Genomic DNA, 24,437 nt, shown 5'->3' with positions numbered 1-24,437 from the left:
GATTATTTAATGCTCCTCTTTAAGCTTCCCAGTTTACCTTCAGCATAGCTTTTATTATTTCTTTAAGAAAATGTATCATGTAGATACAGGTAGAGACTCTGGAACCTTGGAGGTGTGGGTTAGAATCCAGACTCCCCATCCGAGGCCATGCTAACCTTTCCGAACTCAATTTCTTCTCTGGCCTCAAAGGCGGCATGGAGGGGAATGCTGATGTCCTGTGTTGAAGGATGAATAACCCAATGGAGTTAAAGCTGTCCGGTCTGGCACAGTACACGTGGCCTCAATGAAAAATCAGTTCCTTTCCCCTTCTTTAAGTATCAGTTCTGAAGATGTTTCTCGAACATAGTTAACTTCTTCCGAGGTTGGAAAAAGTAAGTTCAGAGCCTAAATAAGAATGACGCCACCTTTCAAGTCAAAAGCACGTGGAGAACAGAACCTACCTCTCTTCATCTCTAGCTCAAGGGGGGGGGGGGGGGGGGGGATTCCGGCAACTATTCTCAGCCAAGCGCTCTGGGTGAAAAGCAGATTTTCTCAAGTCTGCCTGACTGACATCCTGGGCTGGGAATGTTCTATGGCTGCCCTGGGCATTGTAGGGTGTTGGCTGCATCATCCCTGGGCTGTAGCCACTAGATGCCAGATGCAACCCCTTCCAGCCTCCCCCCCACCGCCCCCACTCTCAAAATATCCCCTGGGGCCAAATAACCCCCAGTTGAGAACACTACTTAAAAGAGAGCCCGTGGAGGCCGGCCGCTGCAGCTCAGGCTTTGATCATGCTGGTGTGGCGACCTTGGGCTGTCCCCTAGCTTTTCTGAACTGCTGTGCCCTCTCCTGGGAAAAGGGCCTGGCATTTGTACCGCAAGCATAGGTTTGCTAGAGGATTAAAAAAGATAAGGGGCTTTAAAGCCCCTAGGGCAGTGCTGGGTACAAATCAAGAGTAATTACCTCATACACACACACACACACACACACACACGCACGCACGCACGCCTGCACGCGCAAGCACACAACCTGTGAATTCTATTTCAAACCCAAAGTGGAATGAAATGCGGATTACCCAGAGGGTTTTTCCATCTGCATTCTCTTATCCCTCCCTTCATGAGCAACAACAACTGGAGAGAATGGTATTTGACTCTGTGCCCCAGTGATTGCCCAGACTTCCACATCTACTCAAGAAATCACCCTCTGTGCAGCAGCTCCTTTCTTTCTTCTTTTCTTTTTTCTTTTTCTTCCTTCCCTTCCTTTCCTTCCTTCCTCTTCCTTCCTTCTTCCTTTCCCTTCTCCTTCCTTCCTTCTTTCCCTCTCCCTCCCTCTCTCTCTTTCTCTCTTTCTAAATTGTTTTTATTTTTAAGTAATCTCTACACCCAACACAGGTCTCAAACTCACAACCCCGAGATCAAGAGTTGCATGCTCCACCCACTGAGGCAGCCCGGCGCCCCCTGCGCAGCATTTTCTAAGACTGACACTTCTGGAGACAGAAGTCCGCTCTATATTTGAAGAGGAAGAGCCAGGCACGCTACCCAGTAGACCCTGTACAGATGAGTACTTCATGCCAGGCTTCCAGCCCGGACCTATTCAACCTTAGGCATCAACTGCCCTGTAAATGATGAGCCACTCGCATTTGGTCAATCCAAAACCCATTTCTGCAGAGAGATAACACTGCACTGTGCCAGGGTGGCCACAGCCCACATTGATGGGGGAGAGACAGGCCACTTTCTCCTTCCCACTTTGTCAATGGGAAGATGCAGGTGAAACGCAAACCCCCACGGTGCCCCAGTTGCTAAGGACTAGGACCACTTCTGTGCCAGTCGGATGTGCAGACAAGCCACTATCTTCCCCCGGTCCTCCTCCAGGCTTTCATCAAAGGCTAAGTTCCTATCTGGTACCAGCTTGACTGATGTGTGGGTTAAATGAGAATGTTTCCAAAGTTCTCACATATTATCTCGCACATGGCAAGTGCCCCCAAAATGTCAGCTATTGTTATAAGTTCTGCCCATGAGTCTCTCGTTAAACTGTGTTGATCGCCTTCGAGGACATTCTTGGGGTCAGGGTAGATCCTTCAGAGGCAGGATAGTGTAATGGTTGGGAGCTCTCACCTCTGGAGTCAGACAAACGTGGTTCGAATCCTGGCTTTGCCAATTTACTAATGGGGCAACTTTGGACAAGTTATTCAGCTTCTTTGGGCCCTAATTTTCTCGTTTATAAAATGAGATGATATGAAAAGGGTTGTTGAAAGACAAAATGAGATGATGCCTGTAAAATCCTTGGAAAAGTGTTTGACACATAGTAAGTACTCGATAGATGTCAGGTGGTGTTTATAATTATTATTATTATTCTTTATCATGTGACTACTGTTATTTTACTGCATCTCCAAGGAGGAAATTGAGAGCCAAGTTCATTTCAAGCAAGGCTTGTAACTTCTACCATCCATACAATGCTTTGCAATCCCAGGTTGCCAGCATAGTCAAGTCGAGGCTGGATCTCCGGCCTCCCCACCTCCCGTTTTGGACTGCTCTATGGATGCGCCATCAGGCTGAGCTATGACCAGCATCTCTCAGCCTCTGCTCGCAGAAGCTGTGCTCTGCCCCTCCGGGCGTGGTCCCTGCTCAGGGACCGAAAGCCATCCCTCCTGTTCCTCCTTCCTCCTACCGGACACACCATGCTGCCGGGAGCAGTGGGACAGCACAACCCCACCAGCTCTTCGTTACCGCCTTGGCATCGTACTTTCACACACCAGTTGGTTTGCAGGTCCAGAGGAGAAGGGCAAGAGGTCCTGGAAGACTGTGGCCAGAGGGCTTCTCTATCCTACAGGGTCCCTTGGCCCAAGGAATGCTCGATTACTGCAAATCTAGGATTTGAGTCTCATAGGGACAGAAAAGCAAGGGGAAGGAGGCACGGCTGGGACTCTGGCAGGGAGCTGGAGCCATATACCTTAGAACCTAGAAGGTTCTGCCCAGTCTTGGGGCTCCTAAGAAGACCAAGTACTGCGCAACTGATTTCTCTTCCTTTTGTTTTCTTACATGTTTATTATTTATTTTGAGACAGAGAGAGAGAGAGAGAGAGAGAGAGAGAGAATCCTAACCAGGCTCCATGCTGTGAGTGCAGAGCCTGACGTGGGGCTCAATCTCACGAAACGTGAGATCATGACCTGAGCTGAAATCAAGAGTTGGGTGTTCAACTGACTGAGCTGCTCAGGTGCCACTCTCTCTTCTTAAATATACATAGAGAACCTGCTAACAGAGACAAACATGACCTAGTTTGGGCATGCTCATCTGGAGGGATGTAGGTCTTTCGATCCATGGTTTGGCTACTGAGATCTCGGACCGAACACTGTAAAATAAATAAATAAATAAGTAAGTAAATAAATAAATAAATAACAACAACTATAGTATAGCCCTTAGGGCTTAGTGAACATTTAAAATGTGCCAACTCTATGATGATACATGCGTTACATGTGTTACATGCGTTATCTCAGTCAGTACTCACAATAACTCTATAAGGTATTATGTCACCTAACAGATGGCCTATCTGAGGCTCAGAGAGGTCAGGTAACTTGTTCATGGTCACACAGGTTAGCAAGAATTGGAGCCAAAAGAGAATGGAAACTCGGACCGTCCAGCAATAAATCTCTGGGAACTTAGCCACTTTCTGCTGAGAAGCGCGTGTTTGGCCAGAAGACAGAGTTGCTTTCAACCCCTCCTCACCCCTCCCCCCTTTCCATACAGAGTCACAGCATTCTCCCTGTGCCATCTGGGGCCTCACACCTTTATTGAGCTTCTCCAAGGTTATAAAATTCTCTGGTCCATCCAATCATGCCAGGACCCCCAGTGAGTCTCTGTCTTCTCTCTTGCCAGTATATCAGAGAGAGCCTTCAGAATGAAAGAATAGAAAGCTGCTTTCATTTTGCCACTTCTACAAGATGCTCAGGTAGGAATGTGTTAGTAGCCTGAAAACTGGGCCATGATAGCCCTATAGCCATTAAAACAGATCTATGCATATATACGTATCTATGCGCACACGCACATGTATATACGTGGATACGTATGCCATCTATATGAACATGTATACACATATAATATAAATACTCTTTCTATGACTCAGTAAAGTAATTTGTATTTTATATTTTGGAAATAAACTAGCCCATAATTATTTTCTTCCTCTGAATGAGACCTCAGGACAAAAAACATGGTTTGCTCCTGCTGTGAGGGTGAAAACACACTGGGAGCGATCAGAGTCACAGAGTAGATCCGAAGCAGGGCTCGGCCTGCATTCCCTGTCCCCAGCCCCAGAGGACTGAAGAGTCAAAGTCATGGTCTGCCCTCTTCCCAACTCCTTTATTCATTCAACCACATCATCCCCGAAACCGCCACAGAATTGGCTGCCTCGTGGGTATTTTTACTCCTCAAGCCAGAGGAGCAATTAGGCATTTTAAATAATTACTTTTGTGATGACGGTGATATTCAGACCATTCTCGGTCCTTAATCAAAGTTACCAGCAGGTGAATTCACAGCATTTGCCCTGAGGATATTCCACCAGCTTCCTGACTTCCTGTTTCAATATGACTGTCATTTCAAAAGAACTACTCCCGAAGAGGAGAAAAGAAAATTCATGTACGTGTGAAATTTAACTGAATGTAAGACAGGCAATAATTCATGTTTTCCAAATGAATCAAAATGTGAATCAAGCTTGGGGAATGTATTTGATCCTCTTGGGATTACCTCACAGGTAATTTCATACCCTCATAATGTGTTTTGAAATAGACATTTCACGTTCCCAGGGGCAATATCTGAAGCATTATTCCTGTGCTTTCAAGCGTTTTCATGAGTGATGATGCAGTGTTGGGAAGCCAAGTGTTGAGCCATTATAGATACACTTTACTAACTGTAAGCCATTTGGAAATATACATATCATGCTGATCTTTATCATTCTTGGTGCCAGACTCATACAAGAGGCAGATACTGACAGAGGACAGGCACCAAAGTTGATTAAAAGATTGCCTTATATGACCTCCTGGGCCTTTATCAATCCCTTTCAGATATGACAAACTAAGAATAGGGCAAGCTTTGAATCTTCAAAGGTCATAGAGCCTTTGGAAACTAGGGCTCTCTTCTCCCAAAAATGCACATTCACACCTCGCTTTGCATATATTTTTGTGGGTCCCAGGCCCTCTAAAGACCACTGACTCCTACAGATCCCTGTATGCTATGGATCTTTAAGAAATCTCTCTTGGGACGCCTGGGTGGCGCAGTGGGTTAAGCATCCGACTTCAGCCAGGTCACGATCTCGCGGCCCGTGAGTTCGAGCCCCGCGTCAGGCTCTGGGCTGATGGCTCAGAGCCTGGAGCCTGTTTCCGATTCTGTGTCTCCCTCTCTCTCTGCCCCTCCCCCGTTCATGCTCTGTCTCTCTCTGTCCCAAAAATAAATAAACGTTGAAAAAAAAATTAAAAAGAAATCTCTCTTATACCCGTGGTAGATTGAAATTTAAAGAAACCTCTGTAGTGGAGTCAGGGCCACGAGACATAAGTTTATTCTGACACATGAGAGAAAGCCTGAGAGACTCTATTCTTACCCTCTTACTTGGCCCGGACGTTACCCTGTTTCCCTACGGTGATAACAGGAAGAGCCCCACCAACCCCCTCCATCGGCAGTTGAAGTAGGAACAAGGCTTCATTCATTCTGGACCTCTGTTTGGCAACGCAGTAAAGAATTCACCATTTTCCCCACACCCTGAACATCAGTATCTGTCTCCCTGCTAATCCCCTTTCTCCAGTCTAAAACCAAATGATCATAAAATAGAGAGGAAACTGTATAGCAGAAGAAAAACAGGCCTCACTTCCTATTACAACCACAGGTGTCTCCAGGTCTTTGGAAAGACCCAGGTGTGGAGACTAGAGCATCCACGGCTACTCCTAGGACGCTTATTTTCCAACCAGGCTGAAGAGGTCACACAGGTGTCCCTCAAAGTTTGGTCTATAGACCACCCATATCATCATCACCTAAGGAGGGCTTAAACTTAAAAGTTTTCTTGGGTCCCACCCCAAACCTCTGAATCAGAATCTTCATTTTTAAGAAGCTCCCTTCACCAATCTTTTTTTTTTTTTTTTCAACGTTTATTTATTTTTGGGACAGAGAGACAGAGCATGAACGGGGGAGGGACAGAGAGAGAGGGAGACACAGAATCGGAAACAGGCTCCAGGCTCTGAGCCATCAGCCCAGAGCCCGACGCGGGGCTCGAACTCACGGACCGCAAGATCGTGACCTGGCTGAAGTCGGACGCTTAACCGACTGTGCCACCCAGGCGCCCCCCTTCACCAATCTTTAAGCAATATTACGGTTTAGAACTTCTGGTCCTAGCCTCACCTACTTGTCTCCCCTCAAATTTTCACAACGAGATAGCTAAGTCCGGGAGATATTATCCTTGAAGGGAACACCTCGGAGTGGAAATCCTCTCAAAGTCAGAGATAACGCCTGCAGTCCAGAGAACTCAAGCTCCAAGCCATCTGTGGAGAGTCTATCACATTATTTGCTAACTTGAAATAAAGCAGGCCCTAATGCTCAGTCCTACTGAATTGTTAAATCCAACAGTGCTCAGCTATTCACAAGTATGAGCCTTTGAAGACCTGAACCAACAAACCTTGCCTCAGAACATAGCCTTTGCAGAGGATTTAGATGACGATCGCTTCCATCACAAACTCTCATGGCTAGCTTACCCAACCCACTCCCCATCTTAGGCTTTCAAAAGATTACTCAACCACCCTAGATTTGAGGCTTCATACCCAAGAAAATTGCTGTCTTAGCCTTCAGTGGCAAGAAATGGTCATCAAGAAATGCTTGTCTTGCTAATATAAATATTTACTCATCCCCTTCAGTTAATATACATTTATGGAATGTCTACTAGGTGCTGGGCACTCTGCTAGGTGCTGGGGACACAAAAATGAACAGAACATAGACGCTGCCCTCCCCTGATGGACTATTCAGCAAAGACACCACTTCCGAAACAATGGTAGCTCTTTCCAAAGTCGTCTGAGCTCATTCCCCACCTCCTGTTGGGGAGAGAGTGAAGCCAGAGCAGAGGGAGCCAGGCAGCCTGCTGGCGTTTGGAAACAACCAACCTTGGAAAGAACCGTGACTACATTTAAAAGCAGGACGGATTCTCTCTGGCAACCCCATGCCCTTGCCTTCACAGGACACCCGTACTAAGATATCGAACTGGCAGACAGGATAATGCCCCCGACTGTCACAAAGCAGCCTCAGCCAAAACCGATCTCCACTCGGGAGAGAATAAGGTAGTTAGTTGTCTGGCTGGCTGATTGTCCGTCCCCAAGACAATGGCACGTTTCTGTGTGGGAGGGTTAGGAGCAAGCTGTTAACATAAAACCCACCGTAAACAGAGCTGTTAATTCAGTTGCTGGCAGGGTCTTCTGTTATCTTCTGAATACCTCCCAGAGGGTATAAGCCCTACCTTTTCATTTGAGTTGGCAGCAGAGTTATTTTTTTGCACCTGTTGCTCTGCTCCAATAACAACGCAGTTAAGCATTGATTTGTTGGAAAATAAACAGAAAAAGGCAAAGAAAGGCATCTGCCCGAACAGCCTAAGCTGGTTTGACTGAGCATTCATGCCAATTTGTTTTTCCTATAAAAACCAAAGAAAAACCTGTGCTTTCAGTTTGGATGCTCCCTTCCCACTCCCTCAGAAGAAAAGGAGGTATCAAATAGACTGGCCAGAGCTGGCAGGGCCACGAAGCCAGAAGACTGGCTTCCAGTCTTTTTTTTTTTCCATTGGCTGGCTCTGCGAAGGCACTGAGGGGTGTCCAAGATCTGCAGAATGACACGGCCTGCCTCCAGTCAGCCCAGGTTAAGATCATGAATCAGATTAAGAGGGGCAGAGAAGGGGCTGCCAGGATACGATCAAAACCCAAACCCCGCTCTTCCCAATGGTTGACTTCCGAAAGTCAACACGGCTCAGGGAGGAGGTGTGGTCTCCAGGTTACCTCCTAAAGCCGAGACTCTGCGTGTCGAGTCTCAGTCCAGCCTCTCCCACAGATTTCCTCGGTCCAGCCCTGGGCAATAAGCAGAATTTGAAAACCTCTGGTCCCTGGACCATAGTTTTTCCATCAGGGAAACGAGGCTATCCATACCTACCTCGAAGGTGGGCTGTGTAGACTCACTCATGTCCCGCCAAGTGACTTGAGGTCCCACGTCCAATGTGGAAAGGACCCGAGACGTTGAGGATGTGATTTCCGCATTAATTCAAGCATGATTGCACTCCCATTTCTCATCACTCTGTCAATATCACATGATGAGCTCAAGCCCAAAAGGGCCACAAAGAGCTAAACAAATCACTCAAATGTAGATCACAACAACACTAATTAAGCAATGGCATCACTACCCAGCCTTCAACGTACACAATCAGAGAAGGCTCTCAGTGTCTCTTTCGAAGCCTTGAGAAGCAAGCACAGGACGTGGGCAATGTGTGATGTTCCCCTCGATTACCACCTACCCCCGGCTTTCTCTCAGCCATTCGGTCTTCATCATCACCAGACCACCGGCTCAATGGGGGAGTCACGGCAGCAGGTGGGGCCTCAGAAATGCCGCTTCTCAGGGAGTGTTAAGAGCTGGGTGTTCTGACAGGGGAGGGACATGGCTGGCTGAGCATTCCCCAGCATTCTTGTCATGAGCAGGGCGGGAGTGGAGTGCCTCCGAACCAAACTGGGCAGCCAGAAAAATAAAAGATTTAACAACACCCTCAGTTGACTGAAAAAAAAAAAAAAAAGAAAGAAAAAGAAAAAAAAAAAAAGAAGACCGACTGTGCAGGAATGCGGGAAGGGTGGAGAGAGGTTAAGAGGTGGGGATGGGAGCCAGGGAGGGGTTGGGATGCACAGGAACAATGGATTTGACCGTGTCGAGATTCGAGTTTCTTTCCAGGAAAAAACCAAGATGCTGCAGCCAAAGGAAGATCGATAGCCACTAAATGGAATCTCTCAGACTAATTACAAAACAACAACCAAAACTATGAGAGCGACGATAGTTTCTATTTATCGAGCAGTCCTGACGTGCTAGGAGTTGAGCTAGATTTTAAATGATCTCGTTCAGTCCTTGCCATAACCCCGGACGTTGGTACTAATAATTATCCCCATTTTACAGCTGAGGAGGCACTAGAGGGTAGGCAACTTGCCCAGGGACACAGAGCTAGTAAATGGGGGACTGGGTATATTTCAAACAATGTATGGGGCCGGGAGCGGGGTTCTGGGAATGACAGGAAATGCAACAGAATTCTCTGTAACTTTGAAAACGGATCCTTTGTATTTCTGAAGCGGAAGAGGGTGTCTTTTAGGACCTCACACTTTTATTTGGGAAATTGAGATTCTTTAAGGACAGCTCCCATAATTTTTCCCCTAAATGTGGATAGGAGGCACACCAATCAGCCTGGTGGCCTACTACGAAACGTGCCTTTGGTGTCCATCAGCCCAGATGCTACAGACACAGCAGCACATGGCCCCTCAAACCCATCTGTCAAACTTTAGTCTGGCTTCTCGTCGAAAGCCCCGCATTGACTCAGGGGTTGGGCTTGGCTGCTCGAAGCCACCTCAGACTTATTAGCCATGATAAAAGAGCGGTCGTTAACAACAAGGAAAAAAACACCGTTGAAAAATTAAGGGGAAATTATGGCTCCTTTGGAAGAGCACCTTATGCCTGAGCCGTCACACATAGGTCCTGACGACAGACCTGCTGTGTTGTAGACATCACACCAATGAAAGAAAGGATGTGGATGTGTCATTTAGAGCCTGAATCCCATCACTCTGACAAACGAACCTAGGAAAGGTCCTCCATCTTCCACCAGGTCCGTGATCCTGGGACAGTTCGTAAAAACAGAGCTGTAAAATGCAGACAGAACCTCATAAAGCTTACTCCATGATCATCTTTGAACTTGAGAAGCAAATGCTATTTGAATTTCCTCGCAGACTAGGGGATCTCCTCTTTAGAAGTAGGGCTTTCTTTTCCCACAGATAACCATTAAATGACGGTGGGCAAGAAAGCCAAGTTCATTCATAGCACCTTCCTACAAGAATGACAGGCTCTCGGCACACCGGGGCTCATTTTCCCTCGCAGAGCACACTTTGGAAAGTAAAAAAATGAAGACAACTCATCAGCAAACCTAGGCAGCTCCCTACCAGAAAGGCAGGGAACCAGGTGCCTTCCAGCCTGTTACTCAGACATTCCTCCAGTTGCTTCAGAGGAAAGAAATCTTTGATGTTCAAAAAGAAAAGAAAAAAGAAAAAAAATCATAAAACTCACCAACTCAGAAACTACAGCCTCCCTCTGTGACAGGCCTCAGTTTTCCACCAAAGGTCAGCTAGATGAGTAAGGAGGAACAGGGGGATCTCCACAGTAGAGTCCCAGCTTCCAGGTATCAGGAGTTGTCACACATTACAACATCATCACATCCAGAGACGGACCGAGCTACATAATTCGCAGGGCTTGGCGCAAAAGGAAAATGCAGAGCCCCTTGTTCAAACTTTTTGGATTTCAGAGCATGAAACCAAGCACAGGGCCTTTCTAAATGTGGAGCCCTGTGTTACTGCACAGGTTGTATACTGAGGACATTGGCCCTGTCCAGGGGGTCAGTCCCATTCCCTGTCTTCACCTGCATCAATACTCAGTCAACATGGGGAGAAGAGGGAAATCTTTTGTCATTGCCCCAGGAATGACCTCCTGGAGCATTTGGTAGTATTAAGTAAAATATGACATTGAACATGCCTTAATAACACCTAGCTTATGGCCGGCACCCAACAAATGTTAGCTGTTATTACTATTACTATTATTAATTATGATTAATCATTATTTTCATTATGCCAAGGTCCCTCCACAACTCCAAAGCTACCCATAGGCAAAAGCAAAGAGTGGGAAGAACATATACCCCTGTTTTTACAGAGACCATCTATTAGCTGAAGTCATTCAGAAATCATTTCACTGGCCCTGTGCAAGAGAATGATCTAAATTAAGGGTTCCTAGCCTTTTACTTGTATCCATAGACCCATTTTTCAGTCTGGGATTGACCTATGGACCCCTCCTCAAAATAATGCTTTTAAATGACAAACTAAAATAGCAAGATTAGAAAGGAAGCTTATATTGAAATACAACGATCGGCTTTTTAAATACTTTTACAATTAACGTGATATAATAATAATATATATGCTTCTTAACACATTAAATAAGAATATCTAGTGCAGGTCAAACAACCTCCATGGCATCAAAATCATGATGAACATCGATATTTTGAGGCATCTGCAACAGGTGTAATGTATATAAAAATGTCTGTAATTTCTCTTGGTGACAGTCAGTTACAGCTAACACTACTGTAGAATTTTGCCTACATTTACATTGAAAGAAAATGTCAGATTTTATTTAGATGATTAAAAACAAAAATATCATTTTTTTTTTCCACATCCAGGTTGACAAACTACCTGTATTTTCTCCATGTACACCAGGAGCCTCTTGGATCCCAGGTTAGAGTCTTGCTGTTTTATTAACAGCAAACACTTCTTGTTCGACTCAAATAGCCTCTAGATACCGTTTCCACAAGACTACAAGTGTCATCTGAACAATTTACCAAGAGGCAGACCCCTGTTGGGTCTGGCAATGGTATCTTGGCAATTGTTTTCAAAGCCTCCAGAACACCCAGGGTGGCGGTTAGTACACATCTGGAGGTAATATCAAGAATTTTAGGGGTGGGCAATGGTCTATGAGGTTGCAGCTAGTCAAGTGAACTGCCTTGTGGGGGATCAGCTTCTTCTGGAGGCCCCTTCTATGGCAGGTATCAAGACACACGGATAGGAACATGCTGTGTGCCCGCACCAAGCCTTGCTTGGAACTCCCACAGGCGGTGGCGTGTGGCCAGCTTAGGACAAGCTCCATCTGGAGGCCCCCCATTAACATGGTTCACTCCATGTCCCTGCTGCCTGCCTTCTCCAGTGAAAACCTTACGGCATTTATTTCCATGGGCTAAGTGCAAAACCAATGTTGATCACTTTGAAAACAAGATCCCGGAATTATCCATCCACTCTCACCCAGTCAAGAGTCTTTGAGAACACCCCTGTTGAGGACTTAGCCTCAATTTCCATTCCACAAATTACTAATTATTTACTTACAAGCATTTGTCCAGGTGTTTTTAGATGGGGGGGGGGGTGGCGGCTCTAATTTAATCCTCACAATAGCCATGTGCAGATGTTATTAACCTCATTTTCCAGAAAGGAAACTTAGAGTCTAGAGCTTGCATAACTCACCCAGAGTCACTCAGCTACTCAGTGGCAGGGTCACATTTGAACCCAGGTACTCTGGCGCTACACCTGGTGTTCTCTGTGCCACATTCCAGCTGCTTCCAGGGAACAAAAAACTCACAGCCTCCTGCCCATTCTGATACACAAGTGGTCAAAGTCTACTCTTCATCAGTGTTCCTCAATCCACAGCCTTCTGGCTGGTGGAGTTAAGTTGGGTGAAAGATGAGCTAAGTGCTGTCTGAGTTTCTAAGTGAACACAACTGAGACAGAGGCTGAACTTGGGGCCAAATCTAAAGCCCCTTTCAAAGACAAAACAAGTCTTGTGAGTAGTCACCATGAAGACAGTGGCGAAAATAGCCTTCACCTTCCAGATCTCACTTACCATGTCCACCAAAATATATCATTTGCCCTATTGAGGGAGGTTTGTTTTGAAAGGTTCCTAAGAGGGATCCCAAAATAATCTCCACAAGACAGCCATATTCTCCAAGCTCCATTGTCATACACAAAAAATGGAAGACCCCCTTCGTATTCCAAGAAAGAGCCAATAGACTGTTAGAAGAAATTTGTATCAAGCTGAGAAAGGGCTGGCAGGGTGATGGAAATTTCTCATATCACGGTTGGGCCAATAAGGGCCCAGCCCCCAAGATTGTTCATTTTGTGTCCATGACATAGAGTGAGGTGGAAGGGACAAAAGATGCAATTTTAAGTTCACCACAATCACATCAACTTCAAAAAAAAATGCATCGAGACAGGGTCATACAAAAGTAAAAATACGTAGCTATGTTAAAATAATGGGCTTAATCAAGTGGTCTATTAAGCGTAATAATCAAAATATTATAGAAGGCACTTCATTCTCTTTTTATTTTTGGCTTCGTTTTCCTCCGAAAACATGTTCAAATGCCCCCATGCTGGCCATATTTTAAATAAATAGGCAGATACTCTTAATAGTGTTGAAGGTGCTTCTGAGAAGGACAGAGAAGGAGGCTCTAAGGACAAGGGTGTGTGGAAAGATCGGAAGAGAAGAGGTAATGTGAATCCGATGAACCAGAACAGGGGGCCCAGCCCATAAAACAAACCAAAGACAGAGTGTGGTTAGGTGCTAGTGAAATCAATTTTCAAAGGGGCATTTTACAGGGTGTCTCTTTTAAAACAAGGCTAATTAAAACCCCTGGAGCCTCTTTAAATGGGCCACTCCGCTTGACCCTGTTGGAAGCTCCGGCTGCTCCAGAGTCATGCTGAGGCCCTCTGAGAGCACCAAGTCTCCAGGTTGGCTGCCCGGTGGCTGGGCCGGCCACACTCCCCTTCTGATTACCTCTTGGGTCTTCCTCTAGAACAAGTGAGTCCATATCCATCGAATCTACCCAATCATCCATGGGCAATCAGTCAAGCAAGCTGATCAGCACCACACAAATGGAGTAGACTCCACGGGTGCCTGAATGTTTGCCTTTCAGCAGGCCACGTTGGTGTTTTACAGAAGATACCATTAGAGTCCCTGCTTGTGTCCACTGGCTGCCACAAAACACCTGGTTTTCATCCACTTCTATACTCCCACCAACTTTGGACACATGAGGCGAATCGATAAAGACGGGACGTTGCCACGGGAACGGATACTAACACCCTTCATAAAGACTCCAGGAATCCGATCTTAATACCTCCACCAGGCATATCCCTCAGCCAAAGTTCTGAAGACCTTAAGGAAGCCATTGAAGGGCTCCTACTGCCTTCCTTTCTCATCTCATCCTTAGGAGGGCAGCTCCCACCCCTTCTCAGCTGCTGCCACTCAAGCTAAACCAGCTGACCACTAGGCTTACCTGCTTTCTCCCGGTCATCAGCATCTGAGGGTGGAAATGCATCTTAAAGATAATCAGGTTCAAACTCCTTTGTTTGAATGAGGAAATGGAAGCCCAGAAAGCTGGAGCGTGCTGGTCTGGGCACACAGCTTTGCCAGGACTAGACAACCAGGTCTCCTGACTTCCAGTCCTGTATACTGCCTTGTACACACTGTGCCCCAATCATTCAAAAGCGTAAGTCTGAAATTCTTCAGGGAAGATTCTTAAAGAAATATCCTATCCGCCACCCCCCCCCCCCACCCACCCCGCCCCGCCGAAGTCCAATTAACTTTTTGTCAAATAACTCTGAGGGATCTGTGGACATTTCTATTCCAGCACATCTCGGCTTCCTGACATCAATGCCATTTGGCCTGAACATACCTCTCATCCTAGTATTAGCTGCTGCGGGAGCCATTCTCCCCACTGCACTGTTTCCTGCATAACCTAAGAGTCTGGCCCTTTAAAACCCTGTTCAATTGAAACAAACAGAATAGTCACCTATTTCTAGCAAGAGCCTGCACCTTAAAACAGATCATATAATTTAAAATCATACTATTAAAAATTAGAGGGGCGCCTGGGTGGCTCAGTTGGTTAAGCGTCCGACTTCGGCTCAGGTCATGATCTCACAGTTCGTGAGTTCGAGCCCCGCGTCGGGCTCTGTGCTGACAGCTCAGAGCCTGGACCCTGCTTCAGGTTCTGTTTCTCCCTCTCTCTCTGCCCCTCCCCTGCTCATGCTCTGTCTCTCTCTGTCTCAAAAAATAAATAAACATTAAAAAAAATTTTTTTTAATTAGATAAGAAAACATTAAGAAAAATTTAGTATCTTCCTCATCTCCTCAGTTATTCAGCAACAGATTTAAGAGAACACTGGCAAGATATGGCTGCCTTCCTGCCTCTGTCTTCAGATGACAATCCCCCCCCCCCCACCACGGACTCAGTTTACCCGAGCCGAAAGCCACCGCACTTCATCGGTTACTCAGGAACAAAGCCAGGGTGAGAACTCTTGGTCTCTAAACATAGAGCCTGAAGTGGAGTCAATGCCTCCCCACCAGGGCCCCACCCACAACAGAAATGACTGTCGCTTCCATTTTACCAGAAAGAGCTGTCAACAAAAGAAACAGGCTGAAACAGCGGCAAAAAGGTGTCACTGAAAATCAGGTTCCAAGTTTGTATTTGGTCCCTTAAAATTGTGGCACTGCTTCTCAAGTGCGCTGGCAGGTTCTGCCGTGGCATTCTTGGTATCCACCCCACCCCATCTCCCACAGGTCTTTGAAAATCACATCTGTTAGAAAGGGTGTGGGGATGCCTCCGTCTGGAGAAAGGGGAACAGACTGGCTTTTTACTGATTTGTATAAACCTCTCTGTCTATGCTTGCTTTCACATCAGGCAAGGTTGTCACACTGGGCTTTCAGAAGAGCGAGGGGGTCTGAAAAACACAGCCCAGTGCTAAAATTCCCTAATTTAGGGGATCGGGGAAGGACGAGGAGGAAAAATAAAATATTACAAGATTGCAGAGAGCTAAATTGTCCTTCCTGAAAGTGAACTTTGGCCCAGAGCACTCACGTTTGGACCTAGGACCTGATAGGAGTTCCTTCCAGTTTCCAATGAGTTAATTGGATGCATTATCTCAGCCTCTCAAGGGGTCAAAAAGATATTGAAAGAGGATCTGGGTAAATTGACGGGGGCATAAACACAGAACTATAAGTGTGAGTGTAGGACTTTTCAGAGGTTCAGAAAGGCCCCAGGCGTTTCCATTTGGGGAGCTCACGATATATTAAAAAATGGAAAAAAATAATGAAAACAACATCGTTTGAATTTAACAACTAGATGCTTTTTAACACAAAAGAACAAATATAATTGAATTTTAGATCTTCCATACATATGAGGCCTGAATCAAATTCATTGCCCTGCCCACGGTCACCCTAGAAAGGGCCTGGCTAACACTGCCATCTTGAACAACAACGCGAGAGAACTCACGGCAGCGTTACTCCCTCCAAGTTACCTTCTTTTAAAATGCCTCCGCAAAATACTTCGGACACATGCAGAAGGATTGTCTCCATTATATTTGTAATTTTTTCAAATGTGATCATAGACTTCCAAAAGACCCTCATTTCCTGTTCCCATTGCTTTTAAAAGCTGTCCACATCAGCCATTAGCAGTTGGTGTAGAAAAGATGTGACCCTACACAACTTTGTGTTATAAGAACATGGAATGGATGAATTATTTCACAGCCTCGGAATTCTAGATCTCATAAAGAGGACAAGCGAAGAAGCCTTCCGCAACTCCAAATACAGTTATTAAAATTATTCTTGAAATCTTTTAAGAGCCTTTTTCTGGTAGGGTCTCTAGCCCACGAGACGTTTCCTAATGACTTCGTCTTTCCTATTGGAAATTAGCGCTTCCCTCGACCTCGTGGAATTAGCACATGACCACTCGTGATCCCCGGCTACCCGTTTACACACAGAAAGGCTCTATCTGAACACATCCTCACACCCATGCCTACAGAACCAATTCCTGAATTAGACCTTCCATCGGAAAGTTCTCAATCCAGTCACTTACTTACACTTACACTGGGAATATACTAAATCCGCTCAAAGACAGATGGTGAAAATGTTACTTCCCAACACCATGTTGTCATGTACCAACAAGATTAATTCCCCATTGTTCCCAGTTCCATCCACACTGAGGCCAACACTTCTCCATGGTGTCCAAACAATATTAAAAGAGTCCCTGTTTTGGAAGGCATTTGGTGCTGCTGACTCACAACTGCCTGTCTGGTCTCAGTAGCCCATTATGGCACAAACAAAGGGTTAATCTGTCCCCTGGCAATATGGCAAAACTCTTTGCCAATTTTTTTTTTCTGGACAGAGCCATTTTTAGGTGTACATTTCTCCCCAGTGCCCTTGCCAACCTGGCCTGCCCGACCACTTTCTCCAGTGTGGGTGTGTGCGCCATTGCCCGTTCCCAGCCATTTTCCAACAACAGAACGTATTACAGACAAATCTGCCTTTCCCTACAACCAATGAGTCAGAAAAATTACCGACAGAAGACCTCTCTCAAAAGTGAGGATGCGTGCTCCGAGCCCCAACAGCTATTTAACCAACCAGCTTTTCATTGAGCTATATCAGGGTCACCTGTCCCTAGCTTCCTTTTTGTTTCAGAACTCAGCCCAGGGAAATGGATTTGTCACGCAGAGGGAACCCAAGGGGCTTTTAAATCCACAGTGATTGGGAGTCCGAACTCAATGCAGCCAATTCACAGATAATATCCAAAGAAGCCCGGCTGCCTTCCAAAATAAAATTCTAATAAGACCCAGTGAGGTGAGCGCAGGTGAGGCGAGCTTCACTTCCTGCCAGCTGCCTCCGGGAGTCTGTTTTATTTTCATCTGTCTGCTTCAAGGCAGGCTTCTCTTTCCACTCAGGTGTTTGAACTCCAGATTCAAAAGAAGGTTTAAAAATAAAGACTTACCTCATTTACCTAACGATTCTGGGTGGGAAATCCAATAGCTGTGGCTAATGGAGGGGAGGCAGCATGTAGCACTCACACCAGCTCCTACAGGGATAGGGAACCAGGGGTGATATCACGTCTGAGCCCTCATCGGAGTGGAGATAAATGCATATGACAATAATTTTAAATCATTTTGTAGGATGTTAAGCAATAAGCCACCAACCGGGAATTCCCTAAGTCACTTCCCCCTCTGCTGATTGGCCGCCGGGCTCTTTAAAAAAATAAAATAAAGGATTACAAACATCGGCTCATTTGCATTTGGCCAACTCACACGTTAGTGTTCAAACAAAACAGGTCTAACCAGGTTATGCCTGTGTCTCAAGAACAGAGAGACAACCTGTTAATGGATGAGGAATTGATTTGGTGACTGTTCTTTTCAGCTTAGAGGCTGTTTCAGGTGAAAAGCACCACGCTGGCTCCCCCAGAACACCATCGGGAAGGGTGCACGTAAAAGCAAACTAAGCAGAAGTTCAAATCTGGAGAAAATGATGGGGGGGGGCCCTCTTAAACACCTGTCTTGTGTACTAATCTGTATTTAGTCCACTCTCCTTTGGCATCAAGATCAGTGCCCTGGCTGTGCAGGTACCAGATTCTGAAGTGGCTCTCTCCAGGTGCCATGACTGTCTCTTTGACAGTGACCCTTGGCAATTTCCATGGACTTTGAAAAACCAATCTCTTCCCTGGCCCCAGATAAGAGCTTTGGGAAGTTTGAAGGGAGAGTCCTGAGAGAGAGGGTTGAATCTGAGTTGTTCAGGTGGGACAGTCAACTCTCGACAATGCAAGAGCTGACTATCCAGTTGGTGGATTATCCAGGTTCTTATTCTTTCTTGATACTTACATGATCTTTTTTTACTATATTATTGACGCTCCCCGGACGTCTCCCTAGGAGCTAGAGAGAAAAAGACCAAGATGCTGAAACTGGAAATGAAAGAGAGCAGTTTGGACAAGAAAAAGCGGAATCCCGGAGAGGAGCTATAGATTTCAAGTGTCCTCGCGGCCCTGTCTCCCTGGGCCAAGGGCCTGCTTCACTGGGTCACAAATGTACTTCCACTGTGTAAGTGAGTGATGGCCCCTGGCAAGGAAAAATACCATCCCCTAACCATTAACTTTCTCTCCTGAGCCTTCCTGGACACTGACACTGACCTGGCATGAGCTAAGCGTCCAAGCAAATTTCTTCAACTCATCAGAACGCCCCTTTGTGGGAAAGAAAAGGGAAATTGAGTTTTGGCAAAGGCACAAAGATTTTGTGATCAAAACCAAGAAGTTCCTTGTATAAAAAAGAAAGTCTGCACGTGGGCAAAGACGGAATAGAACAAAAAGTACGCGGTGGTCCTACTCAGGTGAAATGGTGAGTGAGTGGTAGCCATATTCCTTTCTCGCCCGTGTTCCTAGTTCACATAACACGAATGCAGAGGTTTTTGAATATGGGAAAAACTCAGTGGGAGAGCAGGGGTGGACTGGGGAGGGTCGTGGAACTCAGGCGGGTCTCAAAGGTCTTAAAGGTTTGGGGAGTGCAATTTAGGCAGGCCCTGAAAAGCCCCTTGGCCTCCTAGCCTTCACCAAACTTGCCACTGTCCCCTATTGTCAACCTGTGCGTTTCCCAAGGGCCCTGTTAAAATTCAAATGTCTGATAAAAACAGTAAATGTCATTACTGCCCATTATCACATTAGCCCCAATTAGTCTATCAGCTCCAGATCTGAGAGCAGGGCCCTGAGGGAATAAGCTGGTGACGTTTTGCTCGAGAGATGAATCAGGAGCAGTCTGAAGTAGCACCACCACCCACTACAGGGTATTTGCATGGGTGCCTGTGTGTGTGTGTGTGTGTGTGTGTGTGCGCGCGCGCGCGTGCGCACACGTTAAGGGAGGTGGTTACTGTGGGCTGTTATTACTACCAGTGTGACTCCAGGAAGTAAACTTGGCCTTCTTTACAATTTTGCCTGAGATTAACCTGAGACAGTGGTGGGGTAGGTGGCAGGCAGGCAGAGGTTGTGTGGTCAAGAGGTGGTGGCACATTTCAAAAGCAAGCCCCAAAATGATGTGGCTCTCCGGTCCAGTCCCAACTACTTAGAATTTAGTCCCTTTCGTTTCTGGCTGAAGAGTTCCGGTTACGTCTCCATTCCTTTATCCACTCTTCTGCCTATTTTAGATCAAAGGACTGCTCCATTAAGGCATTCCTGACCAGGGTCGTTTGGGAATGGCGGTGGAAGGGGATGGAGGGATGTCACTTCATACTCACAAGCCATTTTATTTGTGGAGTCTCTATGTATATAAAGTACCTGACAACGTGTCTGGGACTTAGTGGGTTCTTATTAAGTATTGGTTCTTTTCTTTACTTGGGTCTTAGTCAAAACTTCTAGAAGAAAAACAAAAACAAAAACAACACCTCCCCGCTCAAAAAAAAAAAAAAAAGAAAAGAAAAGAAAAGAAAAAGAAAAGAAGGGAAGCTAGATTTTTAGGCATGTTAAGTCCACAGAGAAATTCCTTCAATCTATGGTCAGCTTCAACAAGACAGCACTTGCATCAAAGAAGATGAATGATAGATGATGGATTGATGATTAGATAGATAGATAGATGAATGATAGATAGATAGAAAAAAATGATAGAAGTCCCGATTTTTAACTGAGAATGCTAAAAATTGGATTTAATGCTGAGACCTTCTATTGCAAGAGTTTCAAAAATATTGAGCAGGTCTCTCACAGACAAGAAATTTAAAAGTGTAAACACAAAACATCAAGTGCACCAGAGCTCTTATATGGATACAACATTTGTTTCCTAAAAGTCATAACCTTCTTGAGGAAGAATCAGCCAAGGGTCTCACTGTCACGTCAGACCTTCAATCCTAGCACAGATTCCATTCATTCCGTGCTCCCGGGACTCCCTGGGAGACTGACGAAGACGTGGGGATGTGAATGTAGTGATGAGGGAGAGCTGTTTGCCTGGGATTTACAGAGTGTTTCTCTCACATAAGAGAAAGTGAGGCAACACAGGCTGCCCTCAGGTCAAGATCAAGATAATTTTGGGAACAGGAACCAGCCCTACAGACCCAATTATTCTTCTGGGTCTCCCCTGCAGGCCAAGGCCCTATCCCTGTCCCAGATCTGCACAAAGACACTTGAATCCAGTCCCAATGCTCATTCTCCCAGAGGAAAAGACCACATCGTGTGCGATAGCACGGCGACCCTGAGTTCAGTTGGGTTGTCTACTAGAAGACTCACCTCTTGTCGTAGACATAGAACCAAAGAACCTCAAGGGACCTTACTTCCTAAATCAAGGCCAAGACAAAGAATCTCTCTAAGCCAAGTATCAAGCCCTAAGGGGTCTGAGTCTTAATATCAACACGGGCTGTGGTTATGAGGTTAATGAGAGTTCTGTGCTTGCTTTGCAAGAAACAGGATGCTTGCTTACTTTACACAGCACCTTTTAACTAGAGGCCCCCTGTATTTATTTTTGAAAGCAAGTGTGTGTTTGTATATGGTTCTGTCCATCATCCCCTCTTGATGACATGGAGTTACCTTCAGGGCAGAACCTGACAACTATTTAGCGAGAGCCACACAAGAGCATTACTGTAGGACTGACGGCAATGAGAACCCCTGTCCAGTGGTGGAGAGGAGGTTCCAGAGAGCAGAACATTACCATCAATTAATTACCTTGGCTGGTGTCAAATAAGGAACTAGGATTAATAAATGCCATCTTCCCTCTTACCCTACGCTCCTCTAAACGCCACGTTTCCAAAATCCTTACTTTTTGACTTAGATTAGATACCTGGAGAATCTTCAAATCCCCTGAGGAGAAGCTTTCTGGGCTCTGAAGGTGGCCTCTGAGTTCTACGTGGGAGGTCTGGCACTGACAGCTGTCCTAACCGATTTGCGTGGCACCCCTGATCATGCCCTTTGCCATCACATCCGTGCCTACGTGCTGAGCAAATCCTACACCAATGGCACCTACCACCAAACTGCTTGAGGTGGCGGGCAGGTGTCGTGCTGGAGTGGGGGAGGGCGGCTCGCCATTTCTGGAAAGAAGGACCCATTTCATAGATGCATGCACGTGCGCACACACACATAGATACCCCTCGGGCATCAGAATATGTCCCCAGTCTCAGCTATGCACCGACAATGAGGTTTCAGAACTCCCCTTTCATATTTGATTATTCTCAAGTCCGTCTTGCCTAACTTAAATCACCCTGCTCTTTCTTCACTGTATCATGCTTATCATGCCTTATCTTTCCTCACAAATTGCTCTACACTCAGTGCCAACTTTACTGTGGAAATAAGCACTTTGGGTCTTGAACCAAACTGCTTTAGTGTCTAAACAGTCCTCTCAGCGGGGTCTTCAAGAAGGCACATTTCTCAGTCTCAGAGCAGGAGAGAAGACAAGGCAAACGTTGGCCCCTCCCAGGAAACCTTCCGGCAGCCAGTATTTTCATCTTTTTTGTCTGGAGAAGTTTCTTATAATTATAGCAGGTGTGTTTACATATTAGTTTATTATTGTAGCATGATAACTCATTTTCCACTCCCATGGAGCCCCCAAACAGAACACAGAACGAAGAGACACTGCTGTGTGTGGGTTGGGGGTGGCAGAGCTGGCGCCTCCCCTAATCCGTTGCCCTTCCCGACATCCACCTGACGCACAGCTCTCTCCACTAGACCGTCGTTCCGACTCCGCTCTTTGCTCTAAGCCAATGGAGCATCAGAACCACCCTCCCAACTCAGCGGTTCCTCCCCACACCTACCAAATCGGGTAGGTGGGTGGGTGATAGCAGAGACAATAATCAGCTCTTCATTCATCATGATCTATTCATGTTTTGTAGGCTCCCATATTATTCTACGGATGGTAAACCAGAAGACTGGGTTTCTACCATTTAAGGGACATTTTGGTGGAGCAAACCTCCGGTGAAGGTCTCGGTGCCTGGTCTCTTTCACCCAGGGACCACGAGAGACAGCAAACTCTCAGACCCAAGGAGAAACGTATAAAATCACCATCTAAATGCCTACTTATTTGGGAGAGCCTGTGGCTTTGGAAGACTGGGAGTGCTCAGAACCTACTCTCTTACCCTAGAAAAACGAGATGGCTCAGTTTCCTCGGGAGCAGCCTGGTGTGATAGAGAGGGAGCGAGGACAACCTTACCACATCTATTTAAACTTTTGGTCTCAGTTGCCCTGTCTGTGTTATTGGGAATATTAACTTCTCGGCGAGCTGTAGGGGATTAAGTGAGAAACTGTATAAGGCATTAGCAAAGTGCCCGGCACATGGTGGGCTCTCAGGAAATGTTTACTGTCTCCTCGAAGTATGAAGCTTGAATCTTAAGCGATCCCCTTAGTGACACAGGAGGTCACACACAGTGGTCAGAAAATGAACTCTCCATGTTTCAAAAGACAAAAGGGGAGAAGGGAGTGAAACTGGAAAAGTCTTAGGAAAGACAGAGTAAAAATGACTACTCACCTTTACGAAGTTTTAGCCATGTCCTATCCTAGTCACTGGCCTAAGAGTTTAATTTGCACCTCCTCGTTTAATCCTCATGAAATTCCATCAGAAAAGGGCTATTACTATTCTTCCTTTACGATTAGGAAAACTAAGCCTCATAAGCCTGAAAAGCAGTTTGACCAAGGTCACACAGTAAAGCCAATGACGGGAGCTCAAGCCAAAGTCAGTGTCATTCCTAAACAAGATCTCCTAACCACAACCCTCTGCCAAAAAAGAGAAGCTTAACCGCTTGTTGAAATTTGGACTGTAATACCTTACTTAGGCATGGAAAACTGAGCTCCTTTCTGGAAGGTTGTTGGAAATGTGACTGTTTCTTGGAAGATTGGGATGGTAAAGTTGAAGTGAAAGAAGTATAAAATAGGCAGACAGGTCTGGATCTTAATATGACAACCTTCTGCCCCTGCCCTTCAATGTCAAATACTTAAAGAGCTAAATGCTCAGAATAAGAGTTGAGGGGAAACCCATTGGAAAGGTTGTGAGCTGGTCTTGCCTGGGAAATCATGAGATTCTTTTGACAGAAAGGTCACTCTTCCACCCACCAGGCTTAATAGCACTGGGCAGGCTGCATATCACAGCGAGAGGATCGTAGGCATCTGGGTCCAGCAATGACAGAGGGATAGATCAAAGAGTCAGTGTGATGATAAAGGCATCAAATGCGAAGATTGAGTGGAATCTAGTTGAGGGTACAAATTGCCATCAATTTCTAGTTTCTTCCATCCCCGTTCTTCATAAGCAATTGAGAGCGTCTCAAGGTCACACGAAATGCTAATCCACCAAATTCTGCCCCTAAATGTATTTCAGATAGAAATTAAGGATTCTGGATCTGGTCACGCCTCTGGAAAGAGCATATCAAGACACCCCCTGGAAACGATATCTGAGAGATGACAAGCACATCCATTGGAATTGTGCAAAAGACATATTTGCATTAAGAAATTATCCATTCGGTCCACTCAAAACATGTGCATCCACACATTGGTGGAATGTCAAGAGAGAAGCCCTTGGAATTATTTCTGAATAATTCCATATTTGGGGGAAATCCAGATGAAATTTTCCCTCATGTATCATGGCATATCTGTGATTTTTCTCCCCTATTTCTCCCCCACCCCCATTCTTAGCAACTACATGTGAGTTCAGGGTTTGAAATTAGTCAATCTGTCTTCCTGGACAAGGACAGCATACCAAACAGTCATATTTTGAGACCTAGTTTCTTTTATGACAGTGCCCCAGGAAAGTTTTATGAGAATCCTGATTTAAGGTTGGAGGTTAATGGCTCTGAAATTCTGAGAACCAAAAAATATTATGTAGGTGGGTATACAGTAAAACTGAAATAAGGAACTCCTTCTTTG

General features: G+C 45.7%; 1 protein-coding gene across 4 annotated transcripts in view; it reads right to left on the bottom strand.

Annotated features, from left to right (window-relative positions):
- EHF (ETS homologous factor) overlaps positions 1–17,730 on the bottom strand; it is a 42,095-nt gene extending 24,365 nt beyond the window's left edge. Inside the window, exon 1 of one of the 4 annotated variants that reach the window (XM_047878455.1) lies at positions 17,571–17,730. Coding sequence is in view for 2 of the 4 variants with exons in the window: in XM_047878454.1 (XP_047734410.1) it covers positions 14,086–14,127 (42 nt within the window). In the remaining 2 variants the exon portion in view is untranslated. Of the gene's footprint in view, positions 1–7,378; positions 7,522–14,085; positions 14,266–17,570 lie in introns of those variants that run through there. The other 3 variants (XM_047878454.1, XM_047878453.1, XM_047878456.1) reach the window with 3 other exon arrangements.
- Positions 17,731–24,437: the final 6,707 nt, after the last annotated feature.

Source organism: Prionailurus viverrinus, chromosome D1 (genome assembly GCF_022837055.1).
Source record: "Prionailurus viverrinus isolate Anna chromosome D1, UM_Priviv_1.0, whole genome shotgun sequence".
In the NCBI taxonomy this organism is placed as follows: Eukaryota; Metazoa; Chordata; class Mammalia; order Carnivora; family Felidae; genus Prionailurus; species Prionailurus viverrinus.
The sequence above is the reverse complement of the archived record's forward strand: the minus strand, read 5'-3'. Positions and strand labels throughout refer to the sequence as shown.